At 36.0% G+C, this 18,458-nt stretch overlaps 2 protein-coding genes and 1 non-coding gene across 3 annotated transcripts; 1 reads left to right on the top strand and 2 right to left on the bottom strand.

Annotated features, from left to right (window-relative positions):
- Positions 1-10,775: 10,775 nt before the first annotated feature.
- On the bottom strand, positions 10,776-12,125 carry LOC104893547 (uncharacterized). The gene is made up of 4 exons (XM_010679663.1): positions 11,905-12,125; positions 11,650-11,701; positions 11,438-11,567; positions 10,776-11,254 (listed from the first exon to the last, which is right to left on the bottom strand). Exons 1-4 carry the CDS (start codon positions 12,123-12,125, stop codon positions 10,776-10,778), a joined length of 882 nt encoding a protein of 293 aa, XP_010677965.1.
- Positions 12,126-12,143: 18 nt separating this feature from the next.
- Positions 12,144-15,445, bottom strand: LOC104893548 (uncharacterized). Its single transcript, XM_010679664.1, has 4 exons — positions 15,094-15,445; positions 14,721-15,019; positions 14,244-14,613; positions 12,144-12,592 (listed from the first exon to the last, which is right to left on the bottom strand). Exons 1-4 carry the CDS (start codon positions 15,443-15,445, stop codon positions 12,144-12,146), a joined length of 1,470 nt encoding a protein of 489 aa, XP_010677966.1.
- Positions 15,446-16,346: 901 nt separating this feature from the next.
- On the top strand, positions 16,347-16,452 carry LOC125494087 (small nucleolar RNA R71). The gene has a single exon (XR_007270481.1). It is a non-coding gene; the product is annotated as a small nucleolar RNA R71 (small nucleolar RNA).
- Positions 16,453-18,458: the final 2,006 nt, after the last annotated feature.

Raw genomic sequence — 18,458 nt, 5'->3', positions numbered from 1 at the left:
GCTAAGAAGGAGACTATCCTTCTTCCTGACCTTGCTCAGACCCGCCTAGAATCTGGTGTGGGGACGTACCTCCTTCCTATGCGTGGTCAAGAGCCCATTGCTCGGGGACCTCTACGGACCTATCCTAGGCAGCCCGTTCGGGAAGTCTCCTCCTCCTGCACACCTATAGATCCTTTGATGGCGGTCCTTACCCGCCTTAAGCAGGGACGACAATCCCTTACCTCACATATGGGCCGACTTGAGCTTGGTTATGCCACCATTCAGACTCACCTGACTTCCTTGGACACACGGTTGATCACCGTGGAGTCTGACATGCGTCATGCCCTGTACCCTATCTACCATGACTACTTTTAACCAGGGGCTTGTTGCCCAGGATGTTACCCATCCTTCATGGTACACACCACAGGTACCTAACCCCACTAACCATGCAGGGGATGGTACTTATAGCCATGCTGATTTTGGCCATGCAGGTACTACCGGTGGCGGTTTTACTGCAGATATGTCTGATGATGATGAGTGAGTCCTATCTTTCCCTCTTGCCGCAATAAGGCTGTTGCCGAGTTCAGTTTAGGGGAGGATTTTTGTAAGTACACGCCTCTATTTTTACTTCTTTTTAGTGTCATTAGTTTAGTTTCATTACTTTCATAAAAAAATAAAAAAAATCAAATATTGCTGAAAAAAATACCAAAATACGATTTGACTGGATTGGATTGATTGCTTCCCTGTGCCTCGTGATGTTCTTTGAAAGTATAATTTAGCTCTTTATTTGGATAGTTGGGCACTTGAGATTGTGATGCTGGAGTGTGGCCTTTAATTGTCTTGACCTTGAGTGAGTTTTGATGATAACACACTTACCTTGACTGCATGCTTGAACTGGTAGACTATAAGGATTCATTCTTTCCCATGGATTTATTTCTATATACAGTCTATTCTTGTGTTAGTTCCTCACTAGCGTTCCAATCTTGACTTTGGCATTATTTTCATATGTTGTGATAGAGGCGTTCTTTTGTAATTATTCTTAAGCATTGAATTTGATTTTCATGATTCTTTTTCCACTCTAGCCCTGCTGAGCCTAATGATTTTTTTTCTGGTTACTATAGCACATTACAAGCCTTGAGCCCTATGTTTGATTACTATCCCAAGCCTAGCTTGGGGGAGCATTAGCTTAGGATGGTTTTGTGATGATGAATTGATATTGGTGGTTCGTTGGAAAAATATGAATTGCAAGTTTAAAGGTTGGAAGAAAAAGAAAAATAAAAAGAAAAGAAAACCAGTGTGTTTGTTAGTTCAAAGGAGAGTACAAAAGTGTGAAAAGTTGAAAAAGTACATTTATTCCTTGTTCTTTCATTCACATTGTTATGAAAAGAAAAAAAAATATCATGAGAAAGTAAACTGAAAACACAGTTTGTTGTGTGTTTGGTGATTTTGCATAGTGGGATAATGTTTTGGATGTGTGTTGATGTCTTCGGAGTTGGTTTAGACCTCACTACTTGATCTTGATTATTAGTGTTAATTACTCTCCTTTCTTGGCTTTACCATCACATTTCCTAAATGTTTTCCCTACCTTAACCTAAGCCCCATTACAACCCCGAAAAGACCTCTTGAGCATATGTTATTTGTTTGTTGAATTGATACCGAGTCAAATTGCCAAAGTTAAAGAGTACGTTCGCTACTTGAGTCGACGTGAATAGGATGAGTGACATTATACATATACTAGTTGCATATGCACGCGATGCGTGCGTGACAATCTTAGGTAGGTATATACAAATGGACATGTTTTTTATCTAAAATTATTTTGGTAGTGATGTAAATTATCGAGGTTCTTTTGTAGATGTTATTATCTTTTTAAATTAGAAGTGAATGATTTTTAGTTGTTAAATACCGTCACTGAAAAATTTGGTAGATGGTTTAATAATTTCTTTTCGCGACTTTAATATAGTTCTTTAACAATTATAAATGTTAATAAACTATATTGTTTGAACTTTGTAAATATGAAATATTATGTTATCGCGACATATTGCAAACTTTTTTTTGTGGAAGATTCTAATTGATTTCCTGAATTGATTATGTCAATCTAGTTTGTCAAGTTATCAATTTAATGGTATTGCATATTCTATTTTTGACCTACTCATATGGCAAGTTTCATTGATTTCTCATTTTTAAATTTTTTACATAAAAAAAATATTGTTTTAAATTATTAGAGGGTATTCTAGTCACTTCAAACGAGGACACCACACCTCCTCCCTTGGCTTATATAATAGAGATAAACACATGAGATTGTGAGTGTGAAGGGTTATTATGGTTGGGTTGGTGAGTGTTCGAGCACGTTTTATGCCTGTCACAAAAATTAAGAGGAGTGACAACCTGTGAGCATATTTTCGAGATTTGCATGTCATGTAAGGCAACCACATTTGATTACTTGCCTGGTCTATTGATGGTTAGAGTGATCCGAACACTTGAACTTGAATTTTGCCTGCTTGAATGAATTTGAGCTTTGAAAAGTTTTGATCTTTGTTTTCATATCTAAAAGGGTGAAACAATCATATTCATGTTCTTGTCATGGTTTTGCTAAAGGACAAAAAAAAGGTGAGCTTGGGGGATTTTAACGTGTCTCTTTTATATAGACTATTTATCTTATTCCTTTAGCTTTGATAGTCGATTTGAGCTCTTTTGAGCTTGTTTTTTTGGGTGATTTGATATGTTTGGACTTGTTTTCGTGTGTTAGATGTTTTTATGCAGATTAGGCGTTTAGTGCCTTTATTTGAGTTGCGGAAGGAAAGTCCAATGGTCACATATGGCCCACAGAAGAACTGAGATATTACACAAGTTATTTGGACGAAGATTGCAAGGAAAATGACGAGAAATCACATTCGCCTGGTCGACCGGGAGAGCCACAAAACTTAGCAAACTCCAAGGCTTGTTCGCTCGGTCAACCGGGAGAGAAGAGATCCAAAATACTTATGCACCGGACCGGGCATCCATGCCAGGTTGACCGGGCGAATTTACTTCTTTGTCGTAGTTTCAGAACATCGTCGCCTGATTGGGTGGTTTTTCGGGAAGGTAGTTTTTTGCCATTTTTTAGCCGATTTTGTAAAAATTATAAATAGGTTTTTAGAATTTTTGATTAGACCATCTATAATTCTGCATTTTTAGGTTAAAACACTTAGTTTTCTCTCTCTAGTTTTATATTAACTCTTTGCTTTGAATATTATAAAGTTCGTAGATTTCGTTTCTATTGCTCCTGAATCATTCAGTATTCATCTTTACTTTGTTTAATTTGATGAATTCTTCTACTTGCGTTATGTTTATTGAGTTTATTATTATCATGAGTGAGTAGTCATTTTATAGGGCTTAGTGAGCGATGATTTTAAAAAGTAATACCGCAAGTGTACGGTGCCTGTTGTTAGTAGAGATTTAGCAAATACGGGTTGATCCCACAGGGAGAGGATTTTTATCGATTTCCGCTTAATTATAATAAACTATCTCGGAAAAAATGAATGTTGGATTTGAATAATAACTAAACTAGAAGCAAATAATATCAAAATGTTGGTTTAATCAATAAATTAAAGGATTTTTTAGCTACAATAATACAAACTTTTCCCCGTTCTCTCGCAATAATACAAACTTTTGATTATTTTTTAATAATACAAACATCACATCAAAATTCCTCCAGTAGGTTAAGTTGACTTGTAAACTGTAAGACAGGTCAAAAAAAATTACAAAATGATCTTTCTTCTTTCTCCCTCCTTCCCCAACCCGCCATCCACTTGAACCACCTCAACTTGTTACCTCCTACAACAAGTTAATAATTGGTATTTCCCTACTGGAGGAATTTTGATCAAAAGTTTGTATTATCAAAAAATAATCAAAAGTTTGTATTACTGCGAGAGAACAAGAAATAGTTGTATTATTCTTGTTAAAAAATCAATTATTAAAAGTCTAGAGCGTACTTTCGGTCCAACATGCTCATACGGTTCAAAGAATACAAATCAATTCAAAAATAAATGAATTAGAGGGTGAGTAACTAAAGAAATGCTTAATCCTTCGGTCGGGTATTAACACTTTCAATTCAACCTATGCAGTAGGATCTCTAGCATAATTAGAATTGCCAATTGTAATGAAGCCTCTAAAAATATGATCTTTCAATTCTAATTCCTATTACCAAAATAATTAAATATTGATATTGGCCAATAACAAGAATCAAACTATTAAAACTTATCAATTGGAATTACACACAACTCTAATATATAAATCAATCGATTTCAAAGTATAAAAATCATGGTATAAACATGGCTTCCCTCACTTTACCCCAGAAAAGAGACTACTCACTCATAGTTGAAATAACTAAAGCAAAATCAATAATAACCTAAAATTCATGATTGAGAAATAATGAAAACAATAATAACAAGTAACAATAATAAAGAGGAAAATAATAGCAAATATTAGTGAAGAAGAAAGCAATGGAAAATACCTCTAGAACTTGTATTCATGGAAGAGAAGCAAAAATTAGGGTTCCAAGGAAAGAGATGAAGAATAAACGTAATACTAGAGTTTAGGAATAAAAGTGTGCGAGAGAAATAAAATAAATCTCCCCCTTTTATATTTTCCTCTAATCTAATCTCTCAATGAGTGAAAGAAAAGAAAATAGGAAAGTAAACTAATAAAATAAGTTTGATGATTGGACGATAGTAGCGACGACAACCACAAGCTCATGTCAGCACTTAGGTGAGTCGAGGCCCGACATTGGGTGCTGGCTGGCTAGCGAGCCAGGCAGCAATGCAGACGCAAGAGAAGAAGCAACCCGTTGGGACCTGGTTCGCAGACATATTCGCAAGGTCAACTTTCGAAGGTTGTACATTGAGTTATAGGCATTGTCTATAAGCCTGTGACCTTACCTTACGAAGATATTCAAGTCTTGCTTTCAACGCAACTTGAATCACTTAAATCCGATTTGTAAAATTCTAGTTACAATCAAAAGCGTGAACATGTGTCGGTTTTTATCACTTTGGAACTAATGCATTTCTTCGTTTTCAACTCAAATTCACTCTCGAAAGATATGTCGCGATCCTCATGGAATCTCCTTCACTTAATATGATTATAAGGACGAGAAGCATCCACGAACATAAATTCATCGATCAGAAGCCACCATTCATCAACTACCTTTACAAGAATTATTCAATTCATCCAAAATTGCTTCGAAAACGTCCAAATAGCTATGAAACTACCTGAAACATTAAGAAAACCATAGGCGAAGGGTAATAGAGCATATAATAGTAATCCATGCTAATGGTAGCTAAAATGCAACTATATTAATAAAATATGCTCTAAAATGCAACCTAAATATGCCTAAAAACTCTATATAAAAATTATTTATCAAATTTCCCCAATCTAAACCATTACTTGTCACCAAGCAATAAGATATAAACATTGGAAAAGAAAGATGACCTACAAAATGCGACTCGATAAAGCCAAATACTCAATTGAAAGCACGAGAGATATAATCACTACACAAGCCAAGCATCGAAACAAACTCGAACAAAGCCGCATAGCATGTCATGTAACACAACCAACTCTCCAATCATACCGCAAACCATCTCCCCCAAGTTCGACTTAACCAAACTTTGATAGACCTCAGTATAGTTATGTGCACTCATACTCTCATGTGTTTAAGCGGGAAACAATGACACTCAACCTAAATCAAATCGACTCAGATGAAGCACATACTCTTTAACTTTGACTTTTTGACTCACTTAATACTCAACAATGCAATACTTAATGATCAAGAGAAATTTTAAGGATTGTAATGAGGCTTAGGTTTAAGAGTATGGGAAATAATTTGGGAATTGTGGTGGATGATTCAAGAAGGGGGAGCATCAAATAACTGAAAACAACGTAACCAAGAAAGGTCACAACTCCACGCAACAACTAAAAATTCTCCAAAAATAACCAAACTTTTTCGATTCAAGAAATTCAATAGTAACTTTTTTTACTTCTATTCTCAACTCTTATTCACTTATTTTTCAATTCATTTTTCACTGTTTTTTCTTCTTCTTCTTCTTTTTTCCTTTTCCAAACTTTCAATTCAATTTCCAAGCTCACTAAACATGCTTTTCCATTCATCTAAAGCACAAATAGAGTCCTTTAATTCAATACAAACCAAAACAAAATTAATACCCGCTCCCCCAAGCTAAATTTAGGACAAGAATCAAATGAGATCAAAGGTTTTTAACGTAGATTTCAGTCAAGAATGGTCATAATGGCTCGACATGCTAGAGAAAGGATAATATGAATACAAGAATACTTTGGAGCTAAGATCATGAAATAAAATGCCTCAATCATCTCAAAATGTACACACTATCAAATATCAAGTAATACTAAGTCAAAATTAAGATCACTGCCACAATTGAGGAATTAATCACACCTGAAATAACAAGACTGACACAGATACGTCAGTTCATCAGGCATAAAAGCTCACTCAGATTGTCTGCACAATAAAGCTAAATTGAGCCGGAGAGAGATCAATCAATCTTACCACAAACAATCAATTACAAAATAATCATGCTATGGAGAATCATGAACAAGATGAATTATTCTTAGGAATTATAGTGAAATATCAGCAAGGTTCTTAACAAGTGCTAGCAATAGTCCCATAGATGCAACTAAAATGAGATAAAATCTAATATGAGATAATATGCAACTAATAAAGCAGTGCTTTTTTTTCGTTGTACGTAAATTCCCACCCCTAATGAGTTAGTATAAACCGTACAACATCCTATGAAAGTATAAAAACTACATTATGAAAGCGAGTAAAGATAAGTATTCCTCCCGCAAGCTAAATGAAACATAGTATCCTCACTGTGAAAATACATAAAACAAGGGAAAAGAAATGAATAAGCTTACTCCATACGAGCCTTGTCTATTGAGGAGTGTTCAGTAGTCAGCAGTGGAAGCAGTGGGGCTAGAAGCTCCTTATTGACGTGGTAAATAGACAATCTCCGAATCAATCGCCACTAATTTTTTTTTGCAAGTCTAAAGTGATCAATCACATCTTGAGATAAACTAGCAAAAAAATCCATGAAGAGTTGAAATTCTCTTGTAGTGACTGGTGTGAAAAGTTGAGTACTAGGATCAAAGATTTCTGAACGAGGCATACGAGAGTATGGGTGAGCAGGGACCAAGAGAGTGCTTTGATCCCGGGGACATATGCTTAGTGAGCAAATAAGTCAAGAACGTCGGTAGAAGGATCATTAACTAGAGGAGGAATAGAAGAGGAGGCACCAGGAGTAAACAACAAAGCATTTGGATCGTTCAAACGGGTTGCATCACTAGGTAGACAAGCATAAACAACCTTCTTAGGATCCTTTACTTCTCCCTTAACAAACCAATCATAGAAAGTGGCACCACATGTCACTAACCGTTTATAATGGCTCATCATTTTTGGAATATCAAGGAGTGCATAGGAGGGTAATGTTGCAGAAGAGGTTAAGTCAACGCTAACATGCTTGGCAAAGATAGTAACAAAGCTACCCATGGTGATAGAGCATGTATCATGATCTCTCTCCCATATAAAAGCGACAATCAAGAACCGTCCGAAATTGAGTTGACCCATCTGATATGGATCACCATGAACAAACCACCATAGCATGCGAAAATCATTGCTAGCAACTTGTCCTGTTTCCCCTTTAGGGTAGAAAACCTATAACAGAAACCGATGCAAGAGGCGAATAGCAGGGTTCACAAAAGCAAAGGACTTTGTAAAACCAACTTACCAATCATTTCGACCTATGACCTCTTTGCAAAAATGTTTTGCAGCAAATCTCTTATTATATGCATCTTCACACAAGGATTTACATGACTCAGGACCAATGGTACCTTCAAGAGGCAATTCAAATATCTCATTGACCTTACTTGGGCTCATTTTCTTTTTCAAACCACCAATAGAGAAGGAGATACACTCTTCTTTGAAACAACTCCAAGAGAAGATAGAAACTCCAAAACCAAAATCGGATAGACCTCCTCTCTCAAATTAAGAACCTTTGAAAATTTATGCCTTTGGGTAAGTTATTGCAAGCAACTATCAACCCCTAATTCCTTAGCATCATGAGGAGAGTAGCAAAGGTGTAGGCTTGATTCGGCGTCTTCTAAGAGTGGTGGAAAGGTCTTGTTGAGGTTGGTTAACCATGGAAAGTGAAATGTGAGGAACATGGAGGGCTTGTCTCGAGTGTAGGCGAACGGGGTGGTGGATGAGGGGATCTTTTCTTTTTAGTAGTTTTGGTGGTGCTTAGTGAATTAGTCTTGGTTTTGTATTTGGAAAGGTCTCTTTAATTGGGTTTCATGATGCTAACCAAGGGGGATAACAATCAACCAAAGAGAACTTGTAGACCCAATTCACCAACTTCAATGAGTAATATCAAATCAATTCACTAATTACCGCGCTTACTATTGAAATTGACTAAAATAATCAATGAATTCACAATTTCAATAAAGAACGAGTCATCATAAACTCACTTAGCCACTTAAATAATAGCATCACCAATATTAATATCAAAATCACTCTATGTATAGGAAATAAAGAATGAAAGTTGATGACTTTGAACTTACTATATCTCGTTGCTTAGGAATAGGGTGTAAAACCCATAACAAAATTCAAAGAAGTCCAAATAAGTCTTATATTACTCCAAATAGTGCATCAGCAATGAAAAAACATAAGTCCCAAATCAATTGTCAAAATTAGGGATTCGTTTTTGTTCTTTTGTTTGGGCGGCAGTTAGGGTGCTGCTGTGATGGATTGGCAGTGGTCAAGTTGCCGGCAGGTGGTGCAATGGCTAGGCGACAGATAAGCGCGGCAGTTCGTTGAAGAGGGAGAAGTTGTGCGGCAGTGTTGTTGTCCCTCTTTCTTTCTCAATGTACGTGCTGCGCTTCTTCTCATCTATATATATATATATATATATATATAATATAATATATATATATAATATAATATATATATATATATATATAATATATATATATATTATATATATATATATATAATATATATATATATTATATATATATATATATATATATATATATACCATAACAACAATCAGCGAGCCAGTGAGCGCTAGCAGGCCAGCGAGACCAGCAGGAAGTTCATTGCTCTGGGTTGTGTAAGCCAACGAACGCTGACCTTTCAGCGGGCTGGGTGAGAGCTGCCTTGTGCAGCATGTGAGGCCCATAGGGCGCTGGGTATGGTCAGACAAGCGTTGTGTTGTGCGCTCAGCAGGTCTTCGTGTGTCGGCTTAAGCAACAACTCGCGACAACTTGGGAGTGCTTAATTGAACCAAACGTGTCACTTCCTACACATGCTTGCAAACTACGACAAACATAACTCAACACATTTTTAGGTCGTTAGTGGATTAAAACAAACCAAATAAATAAAAGAATTCAAGTGAATTCCAAGACAAAGAATAAATTACGAAAATAAACTAACTAAACTAGAAAAAAGAGAATTCAAATGAATTCACAAAAAAAAAGAAATAAACAAAATAATAACTAACCTTAAAAAAATATTGAATTCAATACAAAAAAAAATATTTTTGTTCTTTTCATTTTTCGTTTTTTATTTTTTATTTCATTTTATGTTATTGTCTAAACTAGACTAAATAAATAAAACTAAAAATCGAGCAAAGAAAAGAGTTAGAAACTCGGTTACCTCCCGATTAGCGCTCTTTTAAAGTCATGAGCTCGACGTCTCACCTCAAAATCATTCATCATTAGGAGGTTTAGTGAGGTAGATTGTCTCCAATTTCCCAATGAACGCACCCTCAGTGTAGAACTTCAAACGTTGACCATTTACTTTCAATTTGGCTCCATTCTCATTAATAACTTCAATAGCTCCATGTTCATTCACATCGTTGGCTAAAAGGTCCAAGCTAGTTATGGTAGTGGGTAATGGACCCTCCCCGGATCCGTGGATCCAGATCCATTTTTTACGGATTTGGATCCTTAAATTTTAGACCATATGGATCCGGGTAGGATCTGGATCCTCCTTGGAAAAAACGGATCTGGATCGGGTCCTAAATTATTACCTGGATCCAGATCCGTATACTCATTCTTATAACATTATTATTATTATTATTAAATATTATATTAGTTATTCCTTGTAATAACGGATTTTTTCTTGAATTTCGAATTATTGTTTTAATTAATGTGCAATTTACTGGATTATTGAGTTCGAAAAATCGGTTGACAGTTGTTAATCTTTCAGAAATAGTTGACTAATCTACAGTTTGATAATTAAATAGTTGTAAACGGTTGCAATGGTTATTTTTTAGAAATTAAATGTAATTTTTGGTTGATATTAGATGACTTTATTATTTAAAATCTTTAATTATTGTGAAAATTAGGCTAGTTTGAACAAAATAGGCAAAGATCCGTTTTGGACCCGAATACATAGGATCCATACGGATCTGGATCTGGATCTGGAGCCTTATTCTTATTATCTAATGGGTCTGGGTAGGATCTGGATCCTTGCCTAAAAATCGGATCTGGATCCTAAAGGACCCTGTCCAGATCCTACTCATTGCCATCTCTAGTCTGGACCATGACTTAAGCTGTCCAGGAAAAAGCCGAAGTCTAGAATTGTACAGTTGACCTTATCACCAACATTAAATTCTCGCTTTTGGATCATCTTATCATGGAACTTCTTCGTTTGCTCTTTGTAGAGCCTATGATTCTCGTAGGCTTCAAGTCGAAGCTCATCTAACTCATTCAATTGAAGAAGTAGCGCTTCAACCAACCGCTTCAAAATCCAAATTGATCTCCTTGACGGCCCAAGCAGAGAGATACTCCATGTCAACTGGCAAATGACAAGCCTTTCCATACACCAACTGATACAGAGTTGTCCCTAATGGAGTCTTGTAGGCCATGCGCAATGCCCATAAAGTGTCATCCAATTTCAATGACCAATTCTTCCTAGACTTGTTGACCACCTTTTCGAGGATTCTCTTGATCTGGCGATTAGAAACTTCAACTTGACCACTCGTCTGAGGATGATAGTCAAAGCCGACCTTATGAGTAACTCCGTGTTTCTTCAGAAGAGCCTTAACAGTCCGTTGATGAAAATGAGAACTACCATCACTAATCACAACTCTTAGGACTTCGAAGCGTGGGAAGATGATCTTCTTGAAAAGCTTCATAACAACTTTAGAGTCATTACTTGGCAATGCAATAGCTTCGACCCACTTAGTTACATAATCAATATATATATCTATTCCCACAAGATGAAGGGTATGGTCCCATAAAATCAATGCCCCAAACATCAAAGGGCTTAATCTCAAGAATCCCAATTAGTGGCATCTCTTGCCTCTTAGAAATATTGCCCGTTCTTTGACATTCATCACATGTTTGCAAAAGGCATGACCGTCTTTGAATATAGAGGGCTAATAAAAACCACTTTGAAGAACTCTATGGGCAGTTGCATTAGGACCGAGGTATCCACTAGATGGCATGCTATGACAATGTTTCAAAACACCATGAGTGTCCCAATCAGCAACACATATACAAAAGAGCCCATCGGCACACTTGCGATACAAAAAGGGTCATCCCAAGAGAATTGTTTAGAATTATGATATAACCTCTTACATTGTTGATAGGTCAAATCACGAGGATGAGAACCGCCAACGCAGTAATTTGCAAAGTCTGCCTACCAAGGGGACTGAGTAGAAACAGGAAAGACATGATCATCAGGAAAAGAATCATCTATAGGGCCATCCGATCTTGACTCAAACCTCAAACGGAGAGATGACGACAACCACATTCTCAACACCCTTCTTATCTAGTATCTCCAAATCAAACTCTTGAAGAAGAAGAATTCATCGAATGAGCCCCGGCTTCGCCTCTTTCTTGGCCAACAAATACTTGAATGCGGCATGATCAATGTGAAAATTGAATTCCGAACCAATGAGAGAGGTTCGAAACTTATCAAGGGCATAAACAATCGCAAGGAGCTCCTTGTCAGTAGAAGCATAGTTCATTTGAGCTCCATCCAAGGTTTTGCTTGCATAGTAGATGATATGAAACACCTTATTCTTCCTTTGACCCAGCACCGCTCCCACGACATAGTCACTAACACTACACATAATCTCGAATGGCAAATCCTAATATGGAGTTTGTATGATTAAAGCAGTTATCAGCGCTTTCTTAATCCTGTCAAAGGACTCCAAACACGCATCAGTGAAATCAAAAGTGGCATCCTTAAGCAATAATTGAGTTAGGGGTTTCGCGACTTTAGAAATATCTTCTATAAAACGACGATAGAAACCCACATGACCAAGAAAACTCCTCACTCCCTTGACATTCACGGGAGGAGGAAGTTTCTCAATCACCTCAATGTTTGCTCGGTTAACTTGGATGTCATGTTCAAAAACAAGATGACTAAGTACCACTCCTTCATTGACCATGAGGTGGAACTTTTCCCAATTCAGGATCAAATTAACATCACAACAACGTTTAAGGACCTTAGAAAGATTATGCAAACACATGTCAAAGTCAGAACCATGAACACTAAAATCATCCATGAATACCTCCATGATATTCTCAATGAAATCTGAAAATATGGCCATCATACATCTTTGAAATGCGTAGCAGGGGCGTTACACAAACCAAAAGGCATTCAGCGGTAAGCAAATGTAATACCCCATACTTTTAGTATTTATTTAAATAATTAAATATTTATTTTCTAAAATAAATATTTTAAGCAAAGGGTATTTTAGTATTTTCACTGATTTTTTAATTATTTCGACGGGAATATGGCGTCAAAATTGGATTTGTTAAGCTTTTGGTATTAAATCCTAGTAAAAAAAATCCAGAAAACCAAAATTTTTTTTTTTGGGGGCCATATATTCCTACGTGATTTTATGGTGATTGGAGGGAGTTTTGTTTTCCTATAACTTCCAAATTTATGATGGAGGTTACAAATTTTGGTTTAATCTCCTAATTTATGGTGAAGGTTACAAACTATTTAATTTTTTAAATTAAGTACTACCTATTCTACTCCTATAAATACCCCTTCCTTAAGCAATCTTTTCCACACAAAAACTTTGAAGAATCCATACTCTTACTTCAAATTCTTCTTTCTCTTCCTATCTATTCTAGTTTTATATTTCTTATTCAATTTCAATTTTCTTTGGTTTAAGAAAAATATTTTCATATTTCTTACTCAAAAATATTATGCTAATGATAGGTCATTCATGTTTAAATTCATAATTAAGTTCATGTGGTAAATTACATATTGGTTGGTTATGAGAAAGCTCAAGTATAAGAATAAGTGAAGATACTAGTATACTTTTGTGCAAGATCAAGGTACGTTATGTAGCTAGATCTTTTGAAATATGATTTTATGTGATAAAGTTGTTTATTGATTTAATGGTTGGATTGGTTTAGAAATTTGGTTTAAAATGGTTAAATTTTTATTATTCACTCTTGGAAGTGAAAAGAAGGAATGATTTTATCAATCATTTTTATATAGAAGTTTTGTTATCCTTTTTGGAAAATTAAATTATTTTTACAAGGAAAGGTTGATTGGTTTTTATGAACTTGAATGTTCAAAAAGTTTTTATGAGGAAAGGAGGTTTATTCATGACTTACAAGTCATATTATTATTATTTCCGCTTGATTAATATCAAGAATTCAAAGTCCACTTGTTGGCAATTATAGTTACCCCTTGATATAGCTCAGTGATGGGATGACTAGCTTGGGGGTGTACAGACTTAGCAAAATAGAAGGGGTGATAAGAAGAATTGTTTTCGGGATTATTTTTAATCCAAGTTGTTTGGAAAGAGTTTGTTCTTAAAAGGTTATTCTTGAATTATTATTCAAGTGGTTGGAAAGAGTTTGTTCTTAAAAGGTTATTCTTGAATTATTATTCAAGTGGTTGGAAAGAGTTTGTTCTTAAAAGGTTATTCTTGAATTATTATTCAAGTGTTTGGAAAGCGTTTGTTCTTAAAATATTATTCTTGAATTATTATTAAGTGTATGAAAATAGTTTATTCTTAAATATCCTTTCTTAGGAACGACTTTTACCGGGCTCACCCACTTAGAATCAGAAATGGGATAGATGATGCCTGCATTAAGTAGTTTCATTACCTCTTTTTTCACCAACTCCTGCGTATTAGGATTCAAACGACGCAGTGGTTGTATGCAAGGATGCTGGTTCTTTTCCAGATTTATTCTATGCATACAAAATTTAGGTATAATACCCTTAGGATCGTCAATGTTATATCCAATAGCTTTCTTATGCATGCGAAGCACAGTGAGGAGATCTAAAAGCTGGCTATCATCAAGTTTAACACTCACAAACACAAGACGATTCTCATTATCATCAAGTAATGCATACCTAAGGTGAGAGGGTAATTGTTTTAATTCTACCTTCTTAACATGTGGCTCAGAAGTGGAACAAGTGATTTGCATTACCTCAAAACCTTCGGCCTCATCAGTGTCAAAGCCAGCCAAATCAGGGAGCAAAGAATCTATTTCATCATCAACTTCTCCTTTTGAGGCTCCAAAAGCAAGAACAACGTCCAACGGATCATCTAATAAGGCTCGAGGAGCATCATCTCCAGCAATCTCCTATATGACATCAATCCTGCAACAAGTGTTCTCAAGCATAGGAGACTTTATAGCATTAGTAAGTTTAAAAGTCACAGTATCATCACCAACACTCAAAGTAAGAGAACCGGACTTGACATCAATAACAGCACCAGCATACATAAGAAAGATCTACCAAAGATGATAGGGATTTGACTATCCTCCTCCATATCTAGTACTACAAAATCAACAAGAATATAGAATTTTCCAACCCTAACAGGTACATCCTCTAAAATACCCAGAGGATATTTCACAGATTGATCTACCATCTGCAAAGGAATCTGCGTGCAGTTTAAAACTCCTAAGTTCATTTTATTACAGATAGATAAAGGCATAACAGATACACTAGCTCCTAGATCACATAAAGCCTTATCAATAAATAAAGCACCTACATGACAAGGGATAGAAAAACTACCAAGATCCTTGAGTTTGGAGGGATTTTATTCTGCAATACATCATTACACTCTTCAGTTAGAGCAACTCCATATATACCACCAAAATCCTTCTTCTTAGTGATCATATCTTTCAAAAACTTAGCATACACGGGTACTTGAGAAATTAAATCAGTAAAAGGAACTGTTATCTCAAGGTTCTTGACCATGGCCAAGAGCTTATCAAGTTCTTTATCGACCTTGGATTTATGCATCCTATGGGGAAAAGGTAGTGGTGGTGTAGGAGAATCAGTAACCTTCTCTTTTTGCTTCCTTACTTCATCTACATTCCCTTGCTCAATGTTAGTTTTTGAGTTATCCTCACCTTCATTTTCATCCACTATATCATTCTGGACTGGCGGTGGTGAATCATCAGTAGGCATAAGTGGGGCATCATACTATGTACCGCTTCGAAGAGTAATGGCATTAGCAGTTTTTTTGGGAATTGCTTGCCACGGAAGATGACCTGGTTACGTTTGCACATTATTTCTGGCCACTTGAGCAAGTTGAGTATCCAAATGTTTGGAAGTGTTTTTCAACTCCTTGATTCTCTCTTCATGACTCTTCTGCATAGAGATCATCATCTTTATCAAATTAGACATGGTAGGCTCTTGAGAGCTGGCAATCTGAGAAGCTTGCTGCTGATGGCCATTGTGTGAAGGCATATTGAAACCAGGAGGGGGGTTTTGAGGAGCCCCTTGGTAATATTATTGTCTAGCAGCATGTTGTGGTGGGTTTTGATGAGGTGATTGGTAGGATGTTTGTGGCAGAGGTTGAGGGTTCTGAACATTATTGTTATTGTAGGAAAACTTGGGATGACCTCTCCAACCTGGGTTGTATGTGTTAGATTATGGGTTATGTGGAGGTCTCAACTGAAAATCATTTGCATGCTTCATATGATTCGGGTCAGGTTGATTGTAGGAACAATCATGACCAAAGTGGCCTTGAACACCACACACCATTAAGAAGAGGTAATAGGACCCATGGAAGACATCGCATTAATACTCATAGGAAGAGTACTAGACTGTGAAGATTTTAGTGCATCCATTTTCATGCTCAACTAGGCTACTTGTGAAGATAATAGGGCTTATGCATCAACATCCAACTTTTTCTTCGTAATAGTCCTAGAAAAACTATGACCATTTGCCTCTAAGTTGGCCAGAAAACTATACCCTTCATCCACCTCCTTATCTAGGAAAACACCCCTTGTAGATGAATTAATTGTACTCTTGATTTTGGGGTTTTAGACCATTGTAGAATGTTTGGGTGATGAACCACTTATCAAGATTATGGTGTGGGAATTCTCTCTGCAGATCCTTGAACCTATTACATGCTTCCTTCAACGTCTCATCAGGTTCTTGTTGCAAGGTAGCAGGCTTATGTCTAATTTGTGTAGTCTTTGTAGGAGGGTAGTACTCTTTCATAAATGCTTCAGATATAGCACTCCACTCAGTTTCTTTAACATCGTTCAGCCATTTCTGTGCCTTGTCCTTTAACGAGAATTCGAAGACCATGACCTTCAACTGATTAGGAGTGACCCCTTGGTGCTTAACGGTACGACGGAATTGTTGGAACCGTTATAGATGATTGGCAGAGTCTTCAGATGGGTGCCCCCCAAATTGGTTCTGTTGGATCATGTAGATGAGGGCAGGCTTGATATCAAAGTTTCCCGCTTCTATGGTGGGCATAGTAGGACCTGTGGAAATGCTACTAGGGGAAGGTACCCCATAAGGTTTCAATGACTTAGGTGGCATGATTGACTCTGAAGGACCTTCCGTAGATTTCCCTAATTGCTAGACTGCTTTTTCTTCTTCTTTTGCTTTTTCAGTTGTCGGATGGTTTTCTCAATATCAGGATCAGTTGGAATTGGAGTACCTATTCTTTTGGACATGGGCATAAAAGAAACAAAGAAAAGAAGTGCGATGAGATTGCCTCAATTGTAACTTGAAGTTCCAATGAGACAGTAGAAATAGTTCAAATAATTAAACAAAAGCGACAGAATTTAGACGTCTCCCCGGCAACAACGCCACAACCTTGATGATTTTAAAAATTAATACCACAAGTGCACAGTGTTTGTTGTTAGCAGAGACTTAGCAAATACGGGTCGATCTCCGCTTAATTATAATAAACTATCTAAGAAAAAATGATTGTTTGATTTGAATAATAACTAAAGTAGAAGTAAATATATAATATCAAAATGTTGATTTAATCAATAAATTAAAAGTCTAGGGTATACGTTCAGTCCACCATACTCATACCATTCAAAGAATACAAATCAATTCAAAAACAAATAAACTAGAGAGTGAGTAACTAAAAAAATGTTCAATCCTTCGGTCAAGTATTAACACTTTCAATTCAACCTATGCACTACGATCGCTAACATAATCAGAAGTACCAATTTTGATGAAGTCTCTAAAACTATGATCTTTTGATTCTAATTCCTATTAGCAAAATAATTAAATATTGATATTGGCCAATTATAAAATCAAACTATTAAAACTTATCAACTGGAATTACTCACAACTGTAATCTATAAATCAATCGATTTCAAAGTATAAAAAATCATGGTATAAATATGGGTTCTTTCACTTAGCCCTGGAAAAGAGACTAATCACTCGTAGTTGAAATAACTAAAGCAAAATTAATAATTAACCTAGAATTCATGATTGAGAAGTAATGAAAACAATAATAACAAACAATAATAATAAAGAGGAAAACAATAGCAAATATTATTGAAGAAGAAAGCAATGGAAAATACCTCTAAAACTTATATTAATGGAAGAGAAGCAAAAATTAGGGTTCCAAGAAAAGAGATGAAGAATAAACGTAATACTAGAGTTTTCTAGGAATAAAAGCATGAGAGAGAAATAAAATAAATCTTCCCTTTTTATATTTTCCTCTAATCTAATCTCTCAACTAATGAGTGAAAGAAAAGAAAATAAGAATGTAAACTAAAAAAAGAAGATTGATGATTGGACGATAGTAACAACGAGCTAACGATGACCACAAGCTCACGTCCAGCACTTAGGCGAGGCGAGGCCCGACCATTAGGCACTGGCTGGCCAGCGGGCCAGTGTAACATCCCGATAATTCTCTCTTTTCCAAAATACCTTTTCAATATAAAACATAGATAATCATCAAAGCATTATCGCCCGTGTGATAACGTATCGGCTTATTCAGAATTTTGGACCGGAAAACATATATAACTAAACTCTAGAATTGAAATATAATAAATAAACAAAGTAACTTTAAAACCAAACACACTATTAATGTTAACTTCAAACCAAACTTAAATAATATGCTCCTACTAAAGACAATAATTAAACCAATCTGCTACACAAGCTCTTCATTCCCAAGTCCCCATGATTCAACATCTGCAAACTTGTAGATGTCAAT

The sequence above is a fragment of the Beta vulgaris genome, chromosome 5 (genome assembly GCF_026745355.1).
Source record: "Beta vulgaris subsp. vulgaris cultivar EL10 chromosome 5, EL10.2, whole genome shotgun sequence".
In the NCBI taxonomy this organism is placed as follows: Eukaryota; Viridiplantae; Streptophyta; class Magnoliopsida; order Caryophyllales; family Amaranthaceae; genus Beta; species Beta vulgaris.
The sequence above is the reverse complement of the archived record's forward strand: the minus strand, read 5'-3'. Positions and strand labels throughout refer to the sequence as shown.

Excerpts from the sequence above, each read along its gene's own strand:
- LOC104893547 (XM_010679663.1), bottom strand. The coding sequence starts at position 12,125 with ATGTGTAGTGTTAGTGACTATGTCGTGGGAGCGGTGCTGGGTCAAAGG. Across the intron at positions 11,702-11,904 it reads ATTGATCATGCCGCATTCAA|TCCCCTTGGTAGGCAGACTT; the intron begins GTATTTGTTGGC and ends GTTTCTACTCAG. Across the intron at positions 11,255-11,437 it reads CCATAGAGTTCTTCAAAGTG|ATATATATATTGATTATGTA; the intron begins GTTTTTATTAGC and ends TTGTGGGAATAG.
- LOC104893548 (XM_010679664.1), bottom strand. The coding sequence starts at position 15,445 with ATGCCTACTGATGATTCACCACCGCCAGTCCAGAATGATATAGTGGAT. Across the intron at positions 15,020-15,093 it reads AGTTGCTCTAACTGAAGAGT|GTGCTTTATTTATTGATAAG; the intron begins GTAATGATGTAT and ends CTTGTCATGTAG. Across the intron at positions 12,593-14,243 it reads TAACATTGACGATCCTAAGG|ATTTCATTGAGAATATCATG; the intron begins GTATTATACCTA and ends CCATATTTTCAG.